The sequence below is a fragment of the Perognathus longimembris genome, chromosome 2 (genome assembly GCF_023159225.1).
Source record: "Perognathus longimembris pacificus isolate PPM17 chromosome 2, ASM2315922v1, whole genome shotgun sequence".
Lineage (NCBI taxonomy): Eukaryota > Metazoa > Chordata > Mammalia > Rodentia > Heteromyidae > Perognathus > Perognathus longimembris.
The window spans coordinates 22,790,890-22,818,090 of NC_063162.1; the positions used below are offsets into that span (position 1 = coordinate 22,790,890).

General features: G+C 46.3%; 1 protein-coding gene across 13 annotated transcripts; it reads left to right on the top strand.

The window, feature by feature from the left end:
• On the top strand, window positions 1-27,201 carry Sec31b (SEC31 homolog B, COPII coat complex component). 13 transcript variants are annotated; one of them, XM_048338461.1, is made up of 28 exons: window positions 1-118; window positions 1,774-1,864; window positions 2,597-2,683; window positions 3,032-3,155; window positions 7,357-7,552; window positions 7,752-7,847; window positions 8,791-8,934; window positions 9,557-9,699; window positions 11,272-11,371; window positions 11,509-11,670; window positions 12,187-12,321; window positions 13,276-13,506; window positions 16,552-16,626; window positions 16,882-16,980; window positions 17,337-17,436; window positions 18,507-18,685; window positions 18,945-19,071; window positions 19,346-19,491; window positions 20,094-20,267; window positions 20,975-21,133; window positions 22,982-23,001; window positions 23,101-23,165; window positions 23,741-24,052; window positions 24,376-24,434; window positions 24,706-24,855; window positions 25,072-25,191; window positions 25,837-25,908; window positions 26,128-27,201. In XM_048338461.1, the coding sequence occupies exons 3-28, from the start codon at window positions 2,605-2,607 to the stop codon at window positions 26,305-26,307; spliced, it is 3,447 nt and encodes a 1,148-aa protein (XP_048194418.1). In that variant the 5' UTR covers window positions 1-118; window positions 1,774-1,864; window positions 2,597-2,604; the 3' UTR covers window positions 26,308-27,201. The 13 variants fall into 13 exon arrangements, with proteins under 13 accessions (XP_048194418.1, XP_048194415.1, XP_048194412.1 ...); XM_048338458.1 differs by having other exon boundaries at window positions 2,561-2,683; window positions 22,982-23,165; XM_048338455.1 differs by having other exon boundaries at window positions 22,982-23,165.

The window sequence follows — 27,201 nt, forward strand, 5'->3', positions numbered from 1 at the left end:
GGCCGGGCCGAGCTGGACTACTTTTGGCCCTCGGCAGGCGCCGTCCCCAGCGCCAGCTGAACCCTGAAGCCCTTCGCCTTGCGAGGACCTGACCCCTGACCCGGCCCCCTCCTTACAGGTGGGTTTCCCCTCGCTGGCCTGGGGTGCCGGGACCTTGCGAGGAGCCCGGGGGCCGCCGCCGGAGGGCGGGAGCTCTCTCGAGGCAGAGACCCAGGCTGGTGCCCGTGGGTCCGGTCCGCCTCGGGCTCGGCCATTGCGCCCCTCGGCGGCCCCCACCGCGCAGTGTCAGGTCGAGCCGGGTTGCGCCCTCCGTGCGGCTCGGGACCCCGGGGTCCTGGCGCACGGTTGCCAGCGCCCTAATGCTGTCCCAGCCCCGATGAGGGTCTTTTTTAGTTTTTGAAAGCGCCGTCCCGGCACCTTGCCAGACTCCCAGGCCCCTGGCCTGGCCTGGCCCGGAGCCCGCCCCCGAGTCACCGCGTCTCGGTCCTTCCCCACCCGGGTTCTGGCTCTCCCCTTCGCTGCTGGCCTGGTCGGCTCTCGGTTGAGTGGTCCTCGCTTCCCGCCTCCATCCCACCCACCACTGCCACGGCTATCCTGACCCCAGCGGGCCCTCTTCTTGCCTCTGAACAAAGTGGATTAAAAGCCCACTTTCCCAGCTCCTAAACGGTCAGCGATTGAAACACTTTCTGGAGTTGAGTCTACATTACTACAGTGGTTCAAAGTATGGGTTCTTGATGCTTACCGGGGTTCACATCTTGGCCTAGTCTGTTGTCTTCTCTAGCTAATGGAGATTAACAGTTGAATGGACTTTATCGAGAGAAGTAAATGAGCTATGCACCCCAAATCCAGCGTTGTTAGCCAGCTCCTACTTTGGATATTAAATCTTTCCCGAGAAATGTGCAAATGACTTAAGACCAGCAGGTGGCACTGGTGACGACTATACTATTGTACAGTGTGCAGCTGGTCGGAGGACACCTTCACTTAGAGCTCCCAGCAGCCTTAAACGTTCTTCAAACTGGAAAGCACATAAGAGATGAAATAATACTACATCCTGTTTTTATAGGTGAGCCTCCCCTGTCTGGCCCAAGCAGATCACAATAGGTCCTAAGTTTCCATTTTTTAACGTGTGTATGTATGTCACTAGGATTTAAACTCAGAACCGCACGACTACTAGCTGAACACTACCACTTGAGTCATGCCAATAGCCTTTATTTTTAAAAAGAAAAACCTTCCTGCTCCTTGGTTAGCCTGTTGAGATAGGATTTGAATATGCATTAGAATTAGCTGGAAACCACAGAGTTAAAATGAGTGTCTGTATTCACTCAACAAATATCTATCAAGCACATACTATTTGTCAATCTTTGGTCTTTGCACTAGTATAACATGGTGAAACAAAGCAGACACAGTTCTGGCTGCTACAGAGCTTCCATGTTGGTGAAAGAGATGGACAACGTAATGGGAATAAGTATACATTTCTAGGACTGGGGCTGTTTTTGATTGGGTGGGTCTGAAGAAGTTAGGTGCTAGACTGGGAAAGATGTGATAGTTTGTCATGCAAAGAGCAAAGGGAAGAGAATTGCATCTGTAAAGGCTCTAGTAGAGGAAAAGGTCATGAAATGAACAAAGGTTGGGATGGCTGGAGTACACCTATTGAAGGGAAAAGTAGCAAAAGATGAAGTGGTAACCTAGGACTAGAATTTTATTGTCAGTGTATGTTAGATCATTGAAATGGTTTATGCATGGCGTTCCCAAATTTTTATTCTTTTATTTTAGAAGCTCATTCCTGCTGTGATGTAGAGAAGGAACTGGGGGATTCCATGAGTAGCAAGCATACAGCTAGTTGAAGCTTATTGCAGTAATCCAGGTGAGCAATGATGTTATCTTCAAATAGGGTAGGGGCTTTGGACATGGAGAAAAGTAGGCAGAATAACATATATGTCAGAGGTAAAAATCAGGAAACCAAAATGATATGTAAGAAACAGTAAAGGAGAAGGGGGGGGGGAATCTAGGATAATTTTCAGGTTTCTGGCTGAACAACTAGGTTGTTAGAGGTGTTGGAGAGAGGTACCATTTCTCTACATGAAAAAAAATTGACATGAAAAACAAAAGAGCATGGGGAAAGAAACAACAGAATAGAAAATTCCATTTTAGACTAACAGGTATCTTTGCTACATACAGGTAGAAATATTTAATAGCAATTGCATATAAGAACAGTTCTTAGAAATTTGTATGAGTGATATAAATTTGGAGGTCATCAACATATGAATGATACTTAAAGCCAAAGAAATGATGACATCATTGAGAAATGATCTGGTTTGATGGCTATCACCATCAGGCCTGTGATAATCAGTGTGATTAAATACTTTAGGAGTTTAAAGAGTTAGCTTTAAGAAATTAGATTTCAGTAATAGAGTAATTGGGCTGGTTTTACTTCTGCAGTTAGTCTTGTCACCCTTGTGTTGCCCTGAATTGCCCCATCTCATGGAGGAGAGAAACAAGAGCTCGTGTTTCTGGATATTCCCTGGTTCTGGCTCTTATGCTTACTAGTTTCTATTTTCAGTAGGCCAAGGCCATGTTAGTTTTCTGCCACCTACAGGATTGACCATGAAGCTGAAGGAACTTGAACAGCCCGCTGTCCAAGTGTGGAGCCCAGCCAGTCAGTATCCTGTGTATCTGGCCACAGGTAAGATGATCCTGTGAACTAGGATCCCTGGAAGTATATAGGTTGAGGGGAGACACAGCATCTAGAATTCTTTAGTGAATGGTCATCAGAGAAATCTTTAGACAAGGTGAGATGGCTCCCAATACAAATAAGGGAGGTATTAGGTAGTTTAGGGTACCTAGCAGCCACCATGGACTAAGACTCAAGGCCAGTGGGCACCTCTACTCTATTTGTAGCTTTCCCTAACTCATTTGTCCCTTACATCCATATGTATATTATGTGAATGTGTGTATGTATGTGTGTGTACATACATATATACATACATACATACAGCTGCTTAGCTTATACTCTGTCCTTTCTTATGCCTAGGAACATCTGCCCAGCAGCTAGACGCCTCCTTTAGCACCAATGGCACATTGGAAATCTTTGAGGTTGATTTCAGGGACCCTTCTCTGCACTTGCAACACAAAGGAGTCCTTTCTTCTTCAAGCAGGTACTCTGGACTACAGATGGGTGTGCAGGGCATATCTTGACCCAGATACTGATGAGGAATCCTGGGAGTAGTGAATATATTTCAGGGATTATAAGGCAACAGTGAGGGGAGATGGTGGCTTTTCTGAGAAAAGGTTAAATCCTGGATATACTTTGCAAAAGGATTTAAAAACAACTAGCCCACCTTCCACCTTCCTGGTCATCATCTTGAGCAGCAGCAGCAGCAGCAGGCAGAGAGCATGTGATAAACATGCTTCACACAAGCCTGAACCTACGTGTACCTGGGATTGTTTTTGAACCCTTCCTCCCTTGGCATTTGTGAAAATAACAGAGTTACCCAATATCATATTTGTCTGCCAACAAGGAGGAGAATGAAAGTTGCTCTCCTCATTGCTACTAGGTGCTGATTGGGTACTCACTCACAGGTGATATTGTGTAACAATCATAAGGAATTTACATCCAGCATTTCAGTTCTTTTTCAGCCATTCTTTGTCCCTTAAGAGCTTTACAAGGGTGACAATTAGTTTTGCAGCCAACAATATTGAAGAGCCTTTGAAATACAAGTACTGAATTTCACCTCATCTGTTTGCCTGTCCTGAAGGGACTTGGAGCCAGTGATCAAAATAATATAGTTAATAATTTGGTATGCAGGATTAAACCTAGTACTTTGTACTTGTTAGACAAGTGCTCTGTTACTGAGCTGCAGCCCCAGGCCCAGTTAACATATTTGATATTAAGGGTGTTTTCATGTTGAGTATTTCATCTCTCTTTTCTTTTCCCACCTCTATTACTGTCTCCTAAATTAGATTCTCATTCCTCAGATCCTTGAGATTACCAGTCACGTTGAGGTCTTTCTGAAGAAATCACTTTGGACACCTCCGGGTGTAAGATATCTACTTCTTTCTGTTCCAGTCTCAACTAGTTACTTACTGGAAACTCAGTATCACAAAGTGCAAGTGGGAGGTACCATGACTAAATTGCTTGTTGAGAGGGAGGTCTTGCTAACGTTTTGTCTGGGCTAGATTTGAACCATGATCTCTCAATTTCCACCTCCTGAGTAGCTGACATTACAGGCATTAGCCACCATGCCTGATCTAAAATTGGGATTTTTTTCAAAAGGAACTTTACTAATCAGGATAATGAAGTAATGAAATTGTGGAGGCAAGAATTTATATAGAAAATATTACTCTTTTTAAAATTAGTGCCCATTGTTTGTACAAAGGAAGTTTCATCATGACAGTCTTCCACATATCAACAATGTATCCATCCATATCAACTTTCCCCTCCATTGTTCTCCCTATTCCTCCCTTCTTAATGCAATTTCGATAGATTTCATACAAATAAACTGCCTTGACCACATTCATTCTCTCCATTAACCCTCTCTCCTCCTGCTCGTGCTCCTCCCCACCCCCCATCCCAGCCTGTTTTACTTTTCTGTCATTCTTTCTTTTTCTTGGGGTGTTGAATCCTGGTCTCAGATAAGCTTCACCAGCTTATCATCCTGATTTTACCTTCATCAGCTTATTGTGTTCATTTTGTTCTATCTTTTCTTGAAATTCAGTGTCTTCCCTTCTTGCTGTAAGCCAGTGTGCAGTTTGATGTATCTAGTACAGTGTTTCCATCCTTGGGTACTTGTAATCACTGGGGAGTTTCTGTTACAAATGTAACTTTTGATGATGTCCTTCTGGATATTCTGCACTATGAGGGCTAGTGGGAATCAATGAGCCTGTATGTTCCTTAGATACTACCCATCACTCTGTAATGCCATGTAATTTCTAGTATTGCCATCGTTATTGTTATCATTGTCATTAGCTATGAGCAGAGAATTCCACCTTTATTCTCATGTTTAAAAATTCACACCTTCCAAGTTGAGCATGGTGGTATATACCTGTAATCTCAGCACTTGGATAATGAGATTCTCTCTCATCGACAAAAAGAGGTCCCTCCTCCCTATACCTCTCATTTCCTATTTTCAAGATATTCCATCATTTTTGTTTGTTAACTACATTTAAAAAATTCAAACATTATATTATAGAAGTATATAATAAACAATTGTTACCTTTACTTCGCTGCATCAATTATTAACATTTTGTCATGTTTGCTCCCTGCTGCCCCGCCCCCTCCCCGTGACTATCTCATTTTCTATCCACTTGGACAGCAGAGATGATTGACAATCCTTGAACCCACTGAGTGATAGAGTCTCCTTCCTTGCTTAACTTGACCAACATGTCCTCTGTCACTGCTTTTCCAGGTGCTAGCTTCACACTTACTGGCAAGGCAGGTAACAGCAGAAAGAAACTTTCTGTGTGCATATAGAAAGAAACCTATTTTGTCACACTCTCTATGTTCTGCAGTTTGCTTCTTGAAATAACACCTCTCTTTTCTAACCCTTTGGTGACTTTTGAGGCCTTCAGTCTTTTTATTTTGATCTGGATGTCATGTACCCTGACTAAACTGAAATCTCTCCAAGTCTGCATATTTTTACTAGACATACACACACTCTCTCTGTGTGACCTGTTAATGGGCATCTCTGACTGCTTTGATGGTTTTCCCTCTCTCCCCATGGAGTTTAGTCCCTGGGTGACATGGCAGCCACTTGAGCCATTTCCACATGAAGATCAGTGTGCCTGCCTACCTAATCCTCTACTTAAAGGTAGCATCAGAGTTACTGTTGTGTCAGCTCTGCCTTTCTGCCTTAGATGCTGGCCTAGTCTGAAGTGGTGCTCCATTCTACATCTTGCCAAGTTGGCTCTGCTTGAATGCCTGGCAAACAAGTTTCTGTCCTATCATGCCACTCAATTTCTTTGCTCACCATTCCGAGTGTGGAAATACTTCATTGCATCTAGAGGTTTTGTGACATAATTTTGTGTGGAAATCTGGCCTCTCTGAAGGACTGTGGAAATGTCCTTGGCTAGCTGCTGTAGCCCTGTCAGGCTTCCCAAGGGGCTTTGCAGGGGACCCATACTTGTTGGCAAAGGATCCTGGGCACATCCTTTTCTTTTGACTGGTGCTCTCTTTTTAGAAGTATCCCCAGAAAGCCAGAACGTGTTTCCTAATTCCTAGGTGCTAATGCACATAGCATTTCATGTTTCTGTGTTTGTATGGCTGCTCCATTGCTCATGGCAGCTACAGAGAGGCAGACACATAGGACTTCCTAGCGATAAAGTGAGAGCGACTTACTATGCACAGTATCCACAGTAGTTTAACAATTTCTTTAAGCCTGTTTCTTTAGCTGAAAATGGGGATGATACCTATGGAGTGCCGAACAGGAAGCCAGTTAGTACATGTAAATCATCTGATATGTGACAGGTATTCAGTAAGTGTAGGTGGTTATTACTATTCCTGAGTAAATGAGTTATGAGAATTCAGTGATCTATCTAAAGTAGTTATCATGGAGCCCTCATGACTCAATTTCTTTCTCTCAGGACCTCACATTTGCTAAGCAGGTAACTCTGTTACTTGAACCACTATGCCAGCTCCCTTTGGGGGTTGGTTTTCTTTTTCTTTCTTCTTTTTTTTTTTTGCCAGTCCTGGGGCTTGAACTCAGGGCCTGAGCACTGTCCCTGGCTTCTTTTTGCTCAAGGCTAGCACTCTGCCACTTGAGCCACAGCGCCACTTCTGGCCTTTCCTATATATGTGGTGCTTAGGATTCAAACCCAGGGCTTCATGTATACAAGGCAAGCACTCTTGCCACTAGGCCATATTCCCAGCCCTTGGGTTGGTTATTTTCAAGATAGGGTCTTGCTTTATGCCTGAGCCAGCCTGGACTAGAATCTTCTTCTATGCTTCCCAATGTCCCTGGGTTGACAGGCACATACTACTGCGCCTTGCCATTGGACAAGATAGAATCTCACTATGTTTTCTGCCCAGATTGGCCTCGAACTACAATCCCCTGAGCCCTTCCTCCTAAGGATTGAGACACTATGCCTGGCTTCAATGTTTACTTAAAACAAACAAACAAACAAATGTTCATACAGCTTAGAGGCAGGGGCTTCCTGGCTTCTCGTGTAACATAGATGGAACATGTTTGTTTGTTTTTTCAGAGGATGGTCAGAACCAAGCAAAGGAGACATTCCTTTTCTGGGAAATGAAGGAGCTAGGCAGGTCCTGTCTGAAGGTGGCAGAGCCTCACAAAGACACCTGCCCTTTGCATGCTGATGTGAATATAAGTCGGTGCTGATACCAGTTCCTCCTCTTTGTAGGTTTCACAAGCTGATCTGGGGGAGCTTTGGCAATGAGCTTCTGGAAAGCTCCGGGGTTATTGCAGGCGGCGGGGACAATGGCATGCTTACTCTATACAATGTGACCCACATCCTGTCTTCGGGAAAGGAACCTGTGATTGCCCAGAGACAGAAGCACACGGGAGCTGTCAGGGCTCTCGACTTTAACCCTTTCCAGGTACTCATTTCAGTTAATCAAATATAGCCAAGCCATGGAGCAGCAGATCTAAATGGATGCATTCACTTATACCTCCAGGCTGAACCCTTTTGAGGTTGTAATGGGAAACTTTAACTATCCCAAATATGGGTCTCCTCCCTTTCCTGCTTTCCTCATTTTGGGGGGATCCTGCACCTCCAAATGCCTTTTATTCACACAGGGCAACCTCCTAGCCTCAGGAGCTAGTGATTCTGAGATCTTCATTTGGGATTTGAATAACCTGAGTGTTCCAATGACCCCAGGATCCAAGTCACAGGTGAGGAGGCTGACCTGGGGATGCTGCAACCTGTTGGGCAGATGTCCCAGGCTAAGTCTTGCCTTCTGCAACCAGCCAGAGCACAAGAGATCTCAGACTTTACCACTGGAGGGCAATAAAACCCCACAGATGAACGTGCTGCCAGCTAAAGAAGGGCTGGGATGGAGGGTGGGGCCGGGAGTTGTTGCTGTCTGTGGAGTGGTTGGTTTGTGATCACTAGCTGTTCAAAGAGCCTCTGGAAGGAAGATGAAGGGTGTGGGTGTGGAGTTGGTTGGTGGTGGTATGATTTTGGATAGGACCAGAGCAGGAGGAGTAAAAGAAAGACCCTTGACCTGCTGTCGTTCTTAGGTGGGGAGGGTCAGCTTTGTCCTCATCCATGGCTCTCCCACACTTGGGGTCTGGTGCATTTTATTTCTATGCATCTTGGTCAGTCTGTGACTGGTCCCATCTTTTTTACTGGCTTTTCTCTGTCTTGTGCTTATAGTCTCATCAGGTAAGTATTTCATCACCATGTGCCCTGAAAATAGCACTGTTTTCTCTTTCTGCCTCACTCTCTGTCTTTCTAGGGGTCTTGGGTATTCAAGATTTTTTTTTTTTTTACTCCTTCACTTTCTCTTTTCTCTCCCTTTTTGTCTTAGACAAGAGGGCTGTTTCCAACTCAGGTTGAGTATACTCAAATGTTTCTCTGTCTATCTCTCACAGACACACAGACACACAGACACACTGACACACAGACACACACACACACACACACACACACACACACACACACCCCTCTATACCAATACACAAAAGGATCTTCCTGTGAAAATTTAACTCCTAGCTCCCTCCCTGAGACTATTGAGCCTCATGGGTTTGCTGGGGGTAGTTGGGAGCAGTGGAAGGGCAAGTGCCACTCAGTCCAGGGAGTGAAAAGCTGTTCTCCTCTGCCATCCTGCCTCAGCAGCCCCCAGAAGACATCAAGGCACTCTCTTGGAACCGCCAAGTCCAGCACATTCTGTGTTCTGCTCACCCCAGCGGCAAGGCAATTGTATGGGATCTGAGGAAGAATGAGCCTATCATTAAAATCAGTGATCACAACAGCAAGGTGAGTGGTGGAAGCCAGAGCTCATGGTTGGGCCCTGGCTTCTCTCTGATGACAAGCTGTTGGAGCTTCTGGAAAGAAAGAGAATGACTGAGCCCGGAATCCACTTTTGAGTGTTAGGCATGTGGATTTAGTCCCTTAGCAGATTTCCTATTAAAAGTAAAAGCTGCTGGGTACCAGTGGCTCATGCCTGTAATCCTAGCTACTCAGGAGCCTGAGATCTGAGGATCGCAGTTCAAAGTCAGCCCAGACAGAAAAGTCTGTGAGACTCTTGTCTCCCAATAAACTACTCAGAAAAAGCCACAAGTGGTGCTGTGGCTCAAGTGGTAGTGTGCTAGCCTTGAGCACAAAGAGCCTCAAGGATGGCACCCTGGTCCTGAGTTCAAGCCCTAGGGATGGAAAAAAAAAAGAGTAAAAGCTTAGGGAAGCTAAATAGAGCTGATCTGGAAGCTTCTACCATCACTTACCTATTCATGGCTACCACTTATTCCCTGGTAGTTGTGGTGTTCTCAATACAGAAGAGACACAAAGAGTTCCCTCGGAGTGGTTCCATTCCTACAGAGAGACAAAATTCATAGACAGAGAGTAGGATTACATTATTCAGCATGATCTGCTTTGTTCACAGATGAACTGCTCCTGCCTGGCCTGGCACCCAGACATAGCCACGCAGTTGGTGCTGTGCTCAGAAGATGACCGTCTCCCAGTGATTCAGCTGTGGGATTTGCGCTTCGCTTCTTCACCCCTGAAGGTGCTAGAGAACCACAGCAGGTAACATCTTAAATACAGTCCACATCTTCTGGGAGCTTGCATGGCACAACTGACCTGGACAAGAAGCAATGAGCATCTTACTTTAACCACCAAACATCCTCCCTGGCTTCAAAGTCATTGTAGAGTGAGCACTAGCTCCAGCCCTAACCAGGAGGCATTCCTTTTGACCCTGAGATTATGGAAAGCCTGCCAAGTCCATCTAACTTCTGGGGATGGGAGTGGGGGAGGGGTTATGAGTAACATTTGAACCAATCTCTAATCTCTGTATTAGCTTTCCATTGCTATTGTAACTATCAACATAATGAACTCCTAAAAATAAAAAGGTTAGCTGGGCGCAGTTGGCTCATGCCTGTAATCCTAGCTACTCAAGAAGCTGAGATCTAAGGGTTGCAGTTCAAAGCCATCCCAGGCAGGAAAGTCCATGAGACTCCTACTCCATTTAACCACCTGAAAACTGGACGTGGAGCTGTGGCTCAAAGTGGTAGAGTGCTAGCCTTGAGCAGAAAAGCTCAGGGACAATGCCCAGGCCCTGAGTTCAAGCCCCAGGACTGGCACAAAAAGAAACAAATAAATGAATAAAATGGTTTATTATAGTTCACAGTCTTGGAGATGTTGGTTCGTGATTGATTAGTCCCATTGTTTTTGAGCCTGTATTAGGGCAGCAAATCACAGCAGGAGTGCAGGGCAGAGGAAAACGGTTATCCTGGCCAGGGAGCAAAGAGAGGAGAAAGCAGGTTCTGAGTGACCATAAACTAGGTCCTACCTCTTAAAGATTTTGCCACATTCTAGTAACACCTCTCTGGGGACCAAGCCTTTAACATATGGGCCTTTGATTTCAAGTATACCAGTACTACTAGGAGTTTCCCTAGTATCTGATCTGAGGATAATGTTCATTTCCCTTGTGACAAGGTAGCTTCCTCTAAGACTTCCTGTTAATTAAAGCAGCTTGGTTCCTACCTGTTCCATGAACAGGTCTGCCTCAAAAGCTGTAGTCCCTGGGCCCTCCGCAGAGGAAGTGGCTCCACCACCTGTTCCTTTCTTTCTTTCTTTTCAGCACCCTTTCCGGTATTTGCTTATTTGGTTGGTTGGTTTGGGTTTTCTTTTCTGTTTGTGTGGTATAGAGGAATCGAACCCAGGGCTTCATGCCTGCTAGACAAGCACTCTACCACTAAGCCACACTCCCAGCCCCACCACCTGTTCTTTCTAGCTGAAAAGCCTTTATACCTCCTTAGGGACTTTGTGGGTTAGGTCTTCAATGTTTATTCTCCTGTTCTAAAAGCACCATCAGGATAGGTGTTCGTGTGATTCATACTTTTACATACTTCTACTCTAATTGGTGGAAAGCAGGCCATTGAGCAGTGCTCTCTGAAGAGCAAGAGGTACAGCACACAATGCTCAGCCTCTGGGGTTTAGTTTGCATTGTGGCTGTGTAGCTATCTGAAAGTTATTTTCATTTTTTCAAAGCCTCCTTTTTCTCCCCTGTGAAATGAAATATGACCACTCATTTTGTAGGGCTGAGATTTAGCTGAGAGTCACACGGTGGCTTCCTCATAATACGTGTTTCTTTTTTAGGGGGATCTTATCAATGTCATGGAACCAAGCTGACTCTGAGCTGCTGCTTAGTAGTGCCAAGGACAGCCGGATCTTCTGCTGGAACCTGGGGAGCGGTGAGGTAGGCTGGCCCTTCGGTGGGCTTGCAGGAACGGCGAGGAGATGGTGGTAGAGGCCCAGCTATGTGCTTTGGGTAGCCTCACCTAACTCGGGGTTTCAGAGCTGTATGGTCCCTCACAGTTCTGTTCTACATGGTAGGTGGTATATACGCTACCCACAGACAGCAGCTGGTGCTTCGATGTGCAGTGGTGTCCTCGGAACCCTCCAGTATTCTCTGCTGCCTCTTTCGATGGCTGGATCAGTTTGTATTCTGTGATGGGGAGGAGCTTGGAAATCCAGCACATGGGACAGGCTGACAAGGTTTGAGGGGCTTGATGGAGAGTGCTAGAGGGAAGGGACTATGTATGTTGGGGGGTAAGAGGAGGATATGTGGCCTTGGAAGAAGAGCTATTGAGAGAGCCTAAACCCTAGGGGTTGGAGGGTTGTACCCAGTGTTCCAGTGCCTGTCTTTCTGATGTCAGTTTCTGCCACAAACAGAAGGAGGCCTTCACCTCCTATGACTGGATGTGAACTGTAGTATTTCAGAGACATTAGACCTCCATGCTGGGACCAATCTCTCAGGAATACAGACTGTCTTTTATCACCCCCTCAGCTGTAGATTCATTTGCATCACACTCAGGCTGCCAGTGTAGTAGGCTTTCCAAGAGCTTCCTGCATGGAAATCCCCTTATCCTCAGTCCAATCCTCAGCCCCTGAAAAGTGGCAGCCTGGCCTTTATAGATTAAATTGAGGTCCCAAGGATCCTTCTTAAAATGGAATTTGTAGGTGGAGTTGTTGACTACTCAGGTTTGTGATACAGGTGTCATTTCTGCCTAGATCTCCTCTTCCTTCAGCAAAGGTCAGCCCCTTCCACCACTGCAGGTGCCAGAGCAAGTGGCCCAGGCATCACTGATACCTCCCCTGAAAAAGCCTCCCAAATGGATCAGAAGGCCAGCAGGTGTTTCATTTGCTGTAAGTGTCATGGGTATATGGTGTGGTTGGATATGGGAGCCTCTCATGGATATTCTTGGTAAGGAGCAAAGTTCAGGATTACTCTCACTGCCTCTGTCTCAGATGAAGTCTCATTGCACCCATCTGTACCCTGCTTGCTATGCTGGAGCTGTCTAAAAGAAATTGCTCTAGACCTCTTGGTTGTAGAGAACATTCTGAGATTTCACCTGAGATGTCTCTAAGCCTCACATATCTGGAAAGTTGCAAGGAATACAAAGAAAGAAAGAAAAAGTCAATATTATTCTGTCATTCCTCTGCTCACAGCTTTTGAGCCTGAAAACCCATTGCTTTTGTGGGTACTGGATATTTGGGGAATATTATATAGTTATGTAAATGAGCAAAGAGAAAGAGCTTCTGGGAAACTAGGCTTGGGTCTGACTGTGGGGTTTGCTGCATCAGGCAGAGGTGTGTAAGCACCTTGCGGTGACATGTGGGAACCCCTGAGTAGGAACAGGTTGAGAGAAGCAATAGGTGGAATGTAAGGAGCTAGAGGAGGGAAAAGAATGAAGGCTAGCAAATTGCTCCAGGAGTCTAGATGTGCTAGCACAGAGTGGGGTGGAGGGGCTCCACATGAGAGACTTTGAGCTAGAAGTGGGAAGTCTTGGCTGAACTAGGTATAGATTATGATAATGTACCATGTTTGGGCCAGGTGCTGGAAGGACAGGAGAAGAGAAAATGTGTCCTATGTAGTGACATTTTAAGTTAAGTCTGTGGTACTAAGGATGCAGGAATGGTTTGGATATGGAGCACATTTAGTACTCAATTTTAGATCCTATTCCACCTCCAGGAGTTTGCTTTTTATTGGTTTCCTATCCTAGTCTTGACCAATTTATAGCCTTCCCTGTGATCTTGACTTGGTATTAGCTTTTTGGCTGAAACACTGTAACCTGTATTCTTCTTACCTTTTCTCACCAGTTTGGGGGGAAGCTGGTTACCTTTGGTCTTCCCAGCACCCCTGCCCAGCAGGCGACACAGCCCTGCCCCCGCCTTGTCTTCATCAGTCAAGTCACCACAGAATCTGAGTTCCTGATGAAGTCAGCTGAGCTGCAGGAGGCCTTGGGATCTGGAAATCTCTTGAATTATTGTAAGCACAAGAGTCAGCAAACTTCACTGCCAAGCGAAAAGATGCTCTGGGAGTTCCTGAAGGTAGGAGGCTGCTCAAAGATGTTTCCTGAAAGCTTAGAACTCTAACATCTGTCCGTTCGAGGAGATACACAATGGCACTGTGACCCAGATTACAAAAGTCCTAATCCACATTGAGTTTTTCCTGTGTATTCTTTTTGTTGTTGTTGTTTTTTTTGCCAGTCCTGGGCCTTGGACTCAGGGCCTGAGCACTGTCCCTGGCTTCTTTTTTGCTCAAGTCTAGCACTCTGCCACTTGAGCCACAGCGCCACTTCTGGCCATTTTCTATATATGTGGTGCTGGGGAATCGAACCCTGGGCTTCATGTATACAAGGCAAGTACTCTTGCCACTAGGCCATATTCCCAGCCCTTTCCTGTGTATTCTAACACAGAATCTTCACCTTCTACCAGAGGCTCGGAGGCCACTTGTGAAGATGGGGAGTACAAGAGAAATTCGTGGGCTGGTGATATGGCCTAGTGGCAAGAGTGAGGCCCTGGGTTTGATTCCCCAGCACCACATATACAGAAAATGGCCAGAAGTGGCGCTGTGGCTCAAGTGGCAGAGTGCTAGCCTTGAGCAAAAAGAAGCCAGGGACAGTGCTCAGGCCCTAAGTCCAAGCCCCAGGACTGGCCAAAAAAAAAAAAAAAAAAACACAAAACAAACAAACAAACAAGAGAAATTCGTTTTCTTTGATACTATTGCCGATACAAGAGCCAAAGCAAAAGATTTCATAGTATCATGCCAGAGGATAGATAGATGGGAAGAAAGAAGAGAATGAGAAAGAAGGGAAGGACTATTAGTTGGAAGGGCACATGATTATAAGAAAGCTCTGAATTTGTTTCAGGTAACCCAAGATTAGTCTTTGTTGTCCCAGGGTTCAGGTCCCACTATTCCAGTGTAACACAGTGTCAAGTTGAAGTGCTTCACCTGTCAAAGAAAGTGAGCAAATGAGAGATCTAAAAGAAGCAAGGGAGGAAACTAACTTGTCAGATGGTGGAAAGATTGTGTAACTTTGAGAATTGTAAATAAAAATGCAAAAGGAGGACATGGTATATCTCAGGAGCTTTGAGAGAGAATTGGAATCTGTGCTTCAAATATAGTATGGACTTATGAAGAGTATACTAGGAACCAGGTGACAAAAGAATTTGAAATAATCTGGGAAGATCTTTAAAAAAATGTTTTTGATACAAATAGGATATAACCTAATAAGTAGGAAAGAAAATAGAAGGAGTGATCAGGACGTCAGCCTTTGCTGAACAAAGGAAGCTGTGACCATTTTAATGGCCTTCCTTTCCTTCCTTCTTTCCTTCCTTCCTTCCTTCCTTCCTTCTTTCCTTCCTCCCTCCCTCCCTTCCTTCCTTCCTTCCTTCCTTCCTTCCTTCCTTCCTTCCTTCCTTCCTTCCTTCCTTCCTTCCTTCCTTCTTTTTTTGTGCCAGTAGTACTGGGGCTTGAACTCCAGGCCTTTGCATACACTTGATGTTCTATCACTTTGATCAATACCGCCACTTTCAGCTTTTAGCAAAAAGCTAATTAGTTGGAGATAAGAGTCTCATATTTTCCTACCCCAGGTAGCTTCAAACAAAGATACTCAGATCTCAGCCTCCTAAGTAGTTCAGGCAACTGGCTCCATGATGGTACCTTTCTTGTCTTGCCACAGATCCACTTCCAGCTTTTTGCTGATTGATTGGAGAGAAGAGTTTTTGTAGACTTTCCTGCCCAGGCTGGCTTTGAACTATGACCCTCAGATCTCAGCCTCCTGAATAGCTAGGATTATAGACACAAACCACTGGTTCCCTCTGTGATCATTTCTAAAGCTGTATGCAGAGGGAAATTTCCCAGGAAGAGCACTGTAAGAGAAGCAAGCTCAGAGAAACTAGGATTATAGGCACGAACCACTGGTGCCCTCTGTGATGGTTTCTAAAGCTGAATGTGGGGAAGATTTCCCAAGGAAGAGCCCTGCAAGAAGGGTGAGCCCAGAGAGACTGTGAGAAAGACTGTGGTCAGAATCCATGTTTCATGTGGAATAAGTGAATGGCCCAGGCCAGATGACCCAAACGAGAGGGACTTCAGGAAATCCTGGGACACTGAGTAGGAATTTTGTTTACTGTCTCCAGGCAACTGCTGCTAGGGATCTTCTCAACTACAGTAAACTTGAATCACAAATTACTGTAGGTTATACTTGTCATCAGTGTACTCAGATGGACAGGGGACAGGGACCACAGTTTGTCCTCAAGATAGCACCAGGGGGTCTCCCATGGGAGTCTTTGCAGCATTCCTTGCAGCAATTCATTGCTCTTCCTCAGCTCTTGGAAGGCTTCTCGGATGCAAGGACACGAGACGGGCAAGGTGCCCTGGCTCTAAGCCTCTTGATCATAAGAACCAACAATGCACCTTCTCCCAAAGCATCACTCATATTCTACATCCCTGCCAGGGGAACTATCCAATAACAAAACTCACTACAACCAGAGAAGCCCTGAGTATGGCACCCACACCAGTTATTTATCGTTTACATAGTTCCAGGACAAATGCAACTTGCTAATCACAAGCAATAAGCTACTCAGTAGGCTGATATCTGATAATCTTCAGTTTGAAAGCAGGCTAGCAAGAAAGTCCAAAGCCCAAGAGATTCTGATCTCCAATTAACGAACAAAAAGCTGGAAGTGGAGCTGTGGCTCAAGTAATAGAACACCACCTATGAACCGAAAAAGCTTCAAAGCCTCGAGTTCAAGCCCCAGTACTTGTACACACACACACACACACACACACACACACACACACACGCCTCAAAACAGCTAACATTTTACTCTCAGCTTACCAGAGTAACAGAGGTAAGAAGTCAATTGAAGCTCAAACTCTATACAAAGTGGTAAAAGGTTATGATAAGACTACCCATAGCCAGGAAAAAAAAAATCAAAAGAGAGAGGTAGCATTAACCTGCTCAGGGCACTTTTGCTGGTGCACAGAACTATATTTAAGGGTATACTGGTACAGATGCCCACCATGGTATAATGATAAGGATCATTCACATTCATTTAATGGAGACTCTTGTGTATTCTTTGATTCCTTAGGTGACCTTAGAGCATGACTCCAAAGTGAAATTCTTAAAGCTATTAGGATACAATAAAGATGAGCTCCAGAAGAAGGTATGTGCTTTTCATATCTATAAGGTGAATTTATTGCAGAAAATAACAGAATTATGCTCAAAGAAACCCTAGAACACCTCTACCTGGACTTAATCAGTTCATAAATAAGTATTTTTACCTTATGGAGTTAGGCTTTTTCCCAATAAAGTGGATGAAAGATCCAGCTGCCGGGGCATGGAGGTGGGAGGAAAGCATAAGGCATGTTTGACCTTACTTTGGAAAGAGAGGTACTCATTAGCACTTAACCCTGTGCAGGTGGCCACATGGCTGAAGAATAACGTGAGGTTAGGAGAGAGCCTTCAGCCTGAAGGAGATGACCTCAACCGCAAGAGACAGTATGCCTTTGGCAGTCAGGTATGTTCGGAGCCCAGCTAGCCTGGCCTAGGGTAGCACAAAACACTGCCTTTAGAGCATCTTCTCCTTGCTGGCTCTTTGCTTTGCTCTTAGTAAATGATTAGCTTCTACAGAAATCTTCGAATTACTCACTATTTGGGACCAAAGTAAGACACAGAGCCCATAAGCTTTTGGGCTAGGAGTGAGTCATAACTGCCTGAACCATAACTAGGACTTTTCTTAAGCCTCACTGGTTATTCTTTTAGTATTACCCAATAAGGACCAAATAGTAGAGTTCTCGGAGAGGGCTACCAAGCATGCTCTCTTTATTTCTCTCTTCATTTCCTACATTGTCACATTTGTCCTTCCTTATACAGGCCTCCAAACACACCACAGATGAAATTTCTGCCTCTTCAGCCTTCTTTGATGAGCTAGTCCCTCAGAGCATGACTCCTTGGGAGATCCCCATTACAGAAGGTACTGGGGACCTGCGGGAGAGAAACTGCTTGGGAGCAGGTAGGCCTGGATGTGTGGCCCTGAGCCCCAGTCCCTTTTTGTCTTCTGCCTCCCTCCCACCTTCTCAAATACCAGTGGGTCCCTTACCAATTAGAGTTCTTTTGGTTGTAGATTTTCATGTGTTGGATCCATTATTTATTTTCAAGGATTTATTTTAGCATGATAGGGTTAAAGTAGGGGAAAATGGAGAAGAGAGAGACATATTTCTTGCTCCTCATGCAGGAAATGGGAATTAAAAACTCAGGATGGGGGCTAGGAAGGTGGCTTAGTGGTAGAGTGCTTGCCTAGCATGCATGAAGCCCTGGGTTTGATTCCTCAGTACCACATATATAAAAAAAGGCTAGAAGTAGAACTGTGGCTCAAGTGGCAGAGTGGTAGCCTTGAGCAAAAAGAAGCCAGGGACAGTGCTCAGGCCCTGAGTCCAAGCTCCAGGACTGGCAAAAGAAACAAACTCAGGATGTGTCCTTCCTTGGAAGGTTTTCTGCCAAGATCTGTTTTCTGATCTTTATTGAAAGGATGGTTGCCCTGCCCATGTGGAGTGAGCACATGTCACACCTCTGACGTACCACACAAGGTCTCTCCTGGTTTTGAGTCCCATCTTTAGAGAGTTCCTACTGGACCTCATTATCCCTGGGGCATCTCAGTACATTTTTTTTTTAACTTTTTTTTTTTTTTGGCCAGTCCTGGGCCTTGGACTCAGGGCCTGAGCACTGTCCCTGGCTTCCTTTTGCTCAAGGCTAGCACTCTGCCACTTGAGCCACAGCGCCACTTCTGGCCGTTTTCTGTATATGTGGTGCTGGGGAATCGAACCCAGGGCCTCATGTATACGAGGCAGGCACTCTTGCCACTAGGCCATATCCCCAGCCCTCAGTACATTTTTGCTGTTCAAAGTAATGCAGCCTAAGAGTTTTCAGAGAAAGGCAAGCCATATGATCTGGAGACAGAGGGAGTGGGCGAACCATTGGCTCTGCAGGGAGCGGAAGTGCCAGCAGGGTGACAGGCTAATTTGGGAGGGATGCTTCTGCCTGCAGACACTGATGGACTCCTGAGCCAGGCTCTGCTGCTTGGGGAACTGGGCCCTGCTGTGCAGCTGTGTCTGAAGGAGGAGCGCTTCGCTGAAGCTATTATCCTGGCCCAGGCTGGGGGTACAGATTTGCTGAGGCGGACACAGGAGCACTACTTTGCCAAGAGGAGAACCAAAATCTCTCCGGTAACTGCTTATCAGGCGGGCAGAAAAGGGAGGCACTTGTGGACCTTGTCAGGTAGAAGCCCACATCTCAAGACTGGTATCTAACAATCTATCTGCCTCTGTCTTTCTACTCTAACCACCCTGCCTCACTGCTAGCCCTCCTCCGTGGTATAACAGAAGGCCTGCTCCTGAGTGGCTTTCTTAGCACATCCCTGTGTGATTCCTGCTGCCTGTGCTGGATGGATGGCTGAGGGCTTCCTTCCCTCTCTGCCCACTACAGCTTCTAGCCTGTGTTGTGCAGAAGAACTGGAAGGGTCTGGTATGTGCCTGTAGCCTGAAGAACTGGAAAGAGGCACTGGCCTTGCTACTCACATACTCAGGGCAAGAGAAATTCCCGGAGCTCTGTGGTAGGTGTGGTGCTAGTGTTTGGGTATGGCTCCCGCTAGGAGGAAGCAGAGAGGCAGTTGTGCTCTGGGAGGCTGGGCCTGCTGTCAGTACTGGGGTCAGGCTCAGCCAGGAGGCCAGGACTATGATTCATGCCCCAGCTTCCAGGAGGGATCATTACTTCTATCTTGCTGCCACCCGTCACTTCTTGATGCAAGAGTTTGGGCCTTCACCGTAGGTCAAGTTTAGGCTCAGTGTTTTCTTAAAGCCACTCATGAAGTTTGCATCTCTCCACAGACATGCTGGGAACTCGCATGGAGCAGGAGGGTGGCAGGGCACTAGCCTCTGAGGCCAGGCTCTGTTACGTGTGCTCAGGGAGTGTGGAGCGGCTGGTAGAGTGCTGTGCCAAGTCCCCCCAGGCCACATCCCCCATGGCTCTGCAGGTACTCCTTCACGGGTTCTGGCTGCTCTTAGGGGAGGCTGGTGGTGGGGATGTCCAGATAGCAGAGGCGAGTCTTCCTGGTAAGGTGGGAACGAAGGTCCTAGGGAGGAACAACAGGCCCTCAGTGTCTAGAGTCTTCTCCCAAGGGTGAAATATCATCCGTTTCCTCAAAGGAGACTAAGCAGTAACTGCTTGGGGTTAGCCTTCATAAAAGGTTTCCAGTTGTAGGTTTGATTAGTCATGAGCCTGGTTTTTCTATTTGCTTCTGTGAAGCATCCTATGGATTTCAATTGTGCTCTATGGGTGTACACAAAGGTAGGAGACAGAATTCACACATGAAAGAGTTAGTACGGGTCTAACGTAGTTGATGATATACTAGTAGAAATGGTAAAGAAAGCCAAAAGAGGTGGCAGAGATATATAAGAATTGAACATTGAGGTGGGTCCAGTTGAGCCCAACCTTAACGTATTAGGAGGTGAGGCCAAGTAGCACTTCTGTGTCACCTCTCCAATACCACATGGCCTCCTGCACTCACCTGGGAAGTCGCAAGGTGCCTTCCCCTCTATCCATGGTGGGATGTTTCTGTCATCTTTTTCTCCATAGAACCTGATGGAGAAGGTAATGGTCCTCAGAAGAAGCTTGGAGCTACTACAGGGTCCTGGCAGAGAGAGCCCAGGCCCCACTACAACATACAGGATCACCCAGTATGCCAGCCTCCTGGCAGCCCAGGGCAGCCTCGCTACCGCGATGAGCTTCTTACCCAGGGACTGTGCTCAGGTGAGTGGGACCAAGTGAAAGAGCAAACTATTTTCTCCCATCTTTTAACACTGGCTGAGCACTTCTGTGCTTCAGGCACTATGTTAATGCTGAAGCTCTTAGGATAGATAAGATCAGGATCCTCAAGCAGCTCACCAAGTATGGAGAGAGATCAGATGTGCAGTAACAGAAACTTATACTAAGAACTGCGGGATTTCAGGGAAGAGCCTGAGTTTGTTTGGAGAAGTCAAGAGAGGCTTTCCAGTGGCCCAGACAAGCTGAGCTGGACCTTCAAGAAGTATCTGACCGGGGCTGGCGATATGGCCTAGTGGCAAGAGTGCTTGCCTTGTATACATGAGGCCCTGGGTTCAATTCCCCAGCACCACATATATAGAAAACGGCCAGAAGTGGCGCTGTGGCTCAAGTGGCAGAGTGCTAGCCTTGAGCAAAAGGAAGCCAGGGACAGTGCTCAGGCCCTGAGTCCAAGGCCCAGGACTGGCCAAAAAAAAAAAAAAAAAGAAGTATCTGACCAGCACACGTAGGACATTCCAGGCAGAAAGAACAGCCAGGAGGGAAGTATGCAGGTGTTGGGCAAGGATTAGGGAACTCCGAGTCTAGGGTGGCTAAAGTATAGAGCATCATTCGAAGTTTGCTGAAGAGGCTAGGCTTTTAAGAGATGATTGCTTGTTTTCATTTATTTAACACACCTCTTACTACCACCTTTATAGCCATCAGTTCAACAGCTGAGAGACCGGCTATTTCATGCCCAAGGTTCTGCTGTTTTGGGCCAAGAGGCTCCCCCTTTCCCCTTCTCCCGGGTTGTTGTGGGAGTTACCCCCCACTCTAAAGAGACATCTTATAGATTGGGATCCCAGCCTGCTTACCAGGTAAGACTTTGTTAATTTATTTTATTTATATTCTATATCTTCCTGATATGGTAGATGCATTGTTTCACTTTTAAATATATTAGATCAGCCCTGCATGTCCTGAAATAAACCCCTCTTGGTTATAGATGATGATGATGATGATGATGATGACTATTATTTTGTCAGTCCTGGGGCTTGAACTCAGGGCCTGAGCACTGTGCCTGAGCTTCTTTTTGCTCAAGGCTAAGCACTCTTCCACTTGAGCCACAGCGCCACTTCCAGCTTTTTCTGTATATGTGGTGCTGAGGAATCAAACCCAGAGCTTCATGCATGTTAGGCAAGCACTCTACCACTAAGCCACCTTCCAGGCCCTCTTTTCTTCTTCTCCTTCTTCCTCTTCCTCCTCCTCCTCTTCCTTCATCTCTACTACCTCCTCCTCCTCCATCACCACTACCTCCTCCTCTTTCCCCACCCTCCTCCTCCTCCTCTTATTATTATTATTTGGCGGTGCTGGGGCTTGAACTCAGGGTCTCATGCTTGTTCAGTTTGCTTGCTCATCTGGTACTCTATCACTTGAGACATGACTCTAGCCTGGACTTTTCCTGGTTATTTGAGAGATGGAGTTTCTTGGACTTTTTGCCCAGGATGGCCTCAAGCCACCATCCTTCAGATCTCAGCCTCCTAAAAAGCTAGGGTTATAGGTTTGAGCCACCAGCACCCAACCTGGAATATTATTTTTACACACATTGGTGGATTTGTTAAAAATTTGTCAAGGAGTTGTGTATCTATGTTCATGAGAGATATTGATCTGTGGTTTTCTTTTGAGCTATTTTTGTGCAGTGTTGGTATTTGGATAATAGTGGTCTCATCAAATGAATCAGAAAATGCTCCTATTTTCTAGAAGAGATCGTATGAATTTTGTGTTAATTCATTGAATGTTTGATTGACTTTTTCAGTGAAAACATCAAGACGGCGTGGGATGCAGTTTTTGTGTGTATGTGCTGGTTTGAGGCTTAAACTCAGAGCCCCGAGTGCTGACCTTACTTTTTCCCTCAAAGCTAGCACCCTGCCACTTGAATCTCAATGAACTTTCCTGCCCAGACTGGGTTTGAACTGTGATGCTCAGATTTCAGCCTCCTGATTAGCTAGGATTATAGATGTGAACCACTGGCACACAGCTTGGAGTGAGCTTTTTAATACAAATTCAATTTCTCTAGTGGTTATGGGAATATTGCTTATCTTCCATTTGGAAGTTGGTGGTTTTGAAAAATTGGTCCCATTTCTAACTTACTGGATTTAGTAACTTAAGAGTATTCCTTACTATTGTTTTAGTGGTTTCAAAGTCTACTGTAATATCCCCTATTGCATCTCTAGTATTGATGCCTAATGTCCTCTCCCTTTTTATTTTTTTTCAGTGTTGATCTAACTCCAAACCTCTCTCACTTACTAGGTGTGTGCTGTGCCTCTGAGCTATATCCTTAGCCCTCTATTTTTATCTTTATCAGTTTTTACAAAAATGAATTTATTGTCTCTTTCCAAAAAACTAGCTTTTGGGCTGGGAATATGGCCAAGTGGTAAAGTGCTCACCTTGTATACATGAAACCCTGGGTTCGATTCCTCAGCACCACATATATAGAAAAAGCTGGAAGTGGCGCTGTGGCTCAAGAGGTAGAGTGCTAGCCTTGAGCAAAAGGAAGCCAGGGACAGTGCTCAGGCCCTGAGTCCATGCCCCAGGACTGGCAACAAAAACAAAACAAAACAAAAAAACAAAAAAAAAAACTAGCTTTTGTTTCATTAATTTTGTTTTGTTATTTTTATTTGTTACTTATCTTTTTTCTTTCTAAGAGCTGACCCTTTTTCTCTTTATAGATCTCACCTCCATCTCCAAGGTCAGGGGCTACCACTCAGCCCTCACTAGTGATGCCTTTAACACCTTCCCAGCCTGGCCCTTTCCAGGGCTCCATGACACCAACGATTCGTTACTCCAGGGCTCCTGGGGCACCTGCACTGCAAGCCACCCAGCCTTTGCCTTTACACCCTGGGGTGAGGCCTGGTGAGTGAATGAATGGTGATCTCCCTGTGTAGTATAAAGGTCTCCAGGAAGATAGACATACTGTCTCCCAAATCTATTCAGCCCATACCTAAAAAGAAGAGCTTATTATTTTTTTAAGAAAAGAACTTGGAAGTTTTAAGTCTGAGTTCCTAATACTATCCATTATTGCATCCCTAATGTTATCTCTTAGGTGGAAGGCTTTGAGCCTTTTTGCAGAATATCAAAGTACTTCTGTTGATCATTTTGGTCCTATAGGATTATTTTGAGGGCCAAATAAGGAATACAGTTAAATGTACTTTCTAAATTATACACATGCATTAATTATTCATTACTATTATCAGTTGTGGATTTTTTGTTTTTGTTTTTGAGGCAGTGTTTTACTATGTAGCCCAGGTTGGTCTTGAACTCCTGGATTCAAGGAATCCTCCTCCTTCGCATCCTAAGTAGCTGATATACAGGGGTATACAGCACACCTGGCTTTCTTTTTTCATTGCTGACTTATTCCTCCTTGATGAGTTCTAAGTCTCTCTCTCAAATTCTATGGTGGCAAATAACCCATTTCTTTTCTACTTCAGCTTTATCTCAGCCACAGCTGATAGGACAAAAAGCTCAGGCTCCAAACCCTGCAGGATTGCCTGGAACATGGCCCCTTCCTAGCCTTCCTCCACCCATGGCATCCCCAGAGGTCATGCAGCCCGGCTCTCCCTTCCTGCCTGAACCTCCTAGACCACTGCCTCCGCCTCCTGTGGGACCACCAGGTCCCAGGCCCCTGAGTTTCCAGGCCCCAGCCCTTCCTCCTAGCTTCCCAATGACTTATCCTCCTGGAGGGCCAAATGCTCCACTCTCAGGTACCGTCCCACATTCTGGCATCTGGACTCCACGTCCAGGTAAGTCTCCCTTCCACGGCTTTCTTCTTGTGGTTAATACCTCACTCTCTTCCCCTCCCCCCATTACCTTGGGAATGTTTTGTTTTTAAAGACCCTGTGGGTTGGTGTGTCAGCTAGGAGTTCCTAGCTAATCCGCATTAGGAGGTATGACAGACTCCAACTGAACAAGCCTTCAGACCAAGCATTTATGTATTTATTTAAATTTTATTTTATTTTGATGGTACTAGAGTTTAAGCTCAGGACCTTCTGTTTGCTAGGCTTCCATGATGCCATTTCTAACGTTCCTGACCATGCCCTCAAAAATCCCTGTCTTTACCTTATAGGACCTCAAGATTCCTGGCAGGCGGCTCCAGGCCCCAGGGGAAACCTCCAGAGGAAAATGGTGAGTGCATCTTCCTCCACTCACCCCCCACTGGTGAGTCAATCTCTACCTCCTTACAGAATACAGCTCTATCTGTAGCATTCTCAAGTTGCCCTTGTACTTGCACTCAGTCTTCGCCCTCAGTGTTGGTCTCTTTCCTGCCTATACACATTCACCACTCTTTCCATTTCCCAGTTTCTCATTCACTATCCTATATCCTTGGTCTACTGCTCCCCAAACCAGGTCCTATGGCATGTCTCTGTTTAGACTCATGTGCCTTTCTTCCCTTTAGCTGCCAGAGACATTTATGCCTCTCGCACCAGTTACTGCTCCAGTTATGAGCATTGGTCATGAGACAAAACAGGTTCTGCCATCGCAGCCTGCTGCAGTCTCCAGTGTGAGTCACCCTCCTCCTGGAGCTCCAGCAGAACGTAACCTACAGGTAACCTGGGAATCTTCCACCCTTGCTTGGGTGTAGAAGAGTGGTAGCTTGGCTAACTCCTCAGGTAGCAGCAGAACTGAAGATGTCCTCACTACAGTAGGACCTCTCTGCTCTGCTCTAATGGGAACAGTGTGAACCTGGGTGGCTGAGAGCTGGATCTTAGGGAAGCCATAAGGACAGCTTGCCTGTCTGTTCTTTTTCCCTGCTCCTTCACAGCAACTTCAACAACTGCCTTCTAAGAAGATGGAAAAGAAGGACCTGCCTCTAGAGCATCAGTCCCTGAAGGTCAGCTTTGAGGCACTTCTCCAGCGCTGTTCCCTATCTGCAACTGATTTGGTAAGTTTGAACTTCCCCCTGATGCCCTTCTCAACACTTAGTTTCAAGCTGCATCTGGTGTAGAACAGTTCCCTCGCTGTTCCTAGGTAGGCTGGCTGTGTGCTATGCTTCTTTGATGTCCTGCGGAGTAGAGGAGGGACTTGGAGTCTGGTCTGAGGTCCAGCTCCTAGTAGGGGGATCAAAGCACATGGAGACATACAGACAGCAGGAAGTACTGGAGGAGGGTAAGGCCAGAGATAAGGAAAGCTAGTTCATTCTCTGGCTGTGTCAGCCTGAGCAAGTCTCTTACCATGTGTAGACTTCTATTTCCTCCTGTGAAATGAAGTAATATGGGGCTAGGAATGTGGCTTAGTGGTAGAGTGCTTGCCTAGCATGCATGAAGCCCTGGGTTTGATTACTCAGTACCACATAAACAGGAAAGGCCTGAAGTGACACTGTGGCTCTCAAGTGGTAGATCACTAGCCTTGAGCACAGAGTGGCTCAGGGACAGAGCCCAGGCGCTGAGTTCAAGCCCCAGGACGGGCAAAAAAAAAAAAAAGAAAGAAAACTATGGAGTCATTCTAGCTTCAATATACTGTGGTTCTTTATAGTCCTGAATAGTATTAGACTTAGGAGTAGGATCAGAATCCACTTCTCTCCATGCAGAAGACCAAAAGGAAGTTGGATGAGGCTGCCCAACGTCTAGAGTGCCTGTATGAGAAGCTCCGTGAGGGGACAGTAAGTACCTAGCCCTGCACTCTTGCCTGTGCCCTCTGGCCACCACCAGTGGGCAAAGGAAGCCCCACATCTCTTCTTCCCATAGATCTCCCTGACCTCCCGTCCCGGGAAATGTGCACCTCCTCTGGACCAGGCTAGGGCACTCTGTCCTCCTATCCTTTCCATGCTAGGCTAGGGGCGAGGTTAGGCTTACTAACCTAAGGGTCACCCGCTCCACAGCTCTCACCCCCTGTCCTGGCTGGGCTCCACGAAGTTGCCCGATGTGCGGATGCAGGGAATTTTGCACAGGGCCTCGCAGTGCACGCCCAGGTGGTGAGCTGCAGTAGCTTTAGCGAGCTGTCCAGCTTCATGCCTGTCCTGAAGGCCATCCTCACCATCGCGCAGAAGCTGCAGGGCTAAGCCGGGCGGCGTCTCCTGCCGGGCGGCCCCTTCGGCTGTGACTCACTCTTCCACAGAAAGAAAAGGGGGGTCTTGCAACAGATTGTGTTTGTTCCTTCCAGCCCTCTTCCCTAACTGCCAGGTATGTGATGCAGTGGACTCCAAACCAGCTGAGTGCCTGAATCTACCCCTTATGCCTTGCGACCTCGGGCTTGCGGCACCCTGGTAGGCAGGACGTATAGAGCCAGGTCTTCCTTCCCTTCATGCAGCACAGTGACAGGACCTGCACCAGCATGGCTTCTCCCCACGAGATAGTTCTGTTCTAGAAGCTTCAGGGCGGGTGAACAGGGTTATATTCACGTCTACCTCTACTGTGACCTATCTTGTGGGTTTCCTGTTTTTTCCTTCCTGGGACTTATGAGCCTGGTCATAATCCTCTCACACCCCTGACTACGTATTCCCAGGTCCATATTTATCTGTAGCCCCAAGGACTGAGGGAAGTTGGCTGTTCAGCCTTCGAGCAAGTCATGGAGTCAGGGTTGGGTGCTAAGCAGGACGGGGAGAGGAAATTTGGCCTGTTTCAAGTGGAACTTTGCTGTGTCAGCTGTACTCAGGTTGGGCTAGGCTAGAGAACAGATAGAGGGGTGCACTGCCTTTTTGCTGGGAACTGTCGAGCTGTGAGATAGAAACAGGGGGACCACAGTCTCCAAGGAACTGCCCTGGATTCCACCTAGGTTTGTGCCCAGCCCAAGGCCTTGGGCTATCCATTCTGTGATTTTCTTACGTCCCATTCTGGAATAATTTCTCAGCTATCACCCATCTCAGGATTGCCTTCTCTGGTTGCATTTTCATGGTTCAACTGTGCATTTGATACACCGATGTACTTAATACTGCAATAAAGCTGCTTTGATTTGC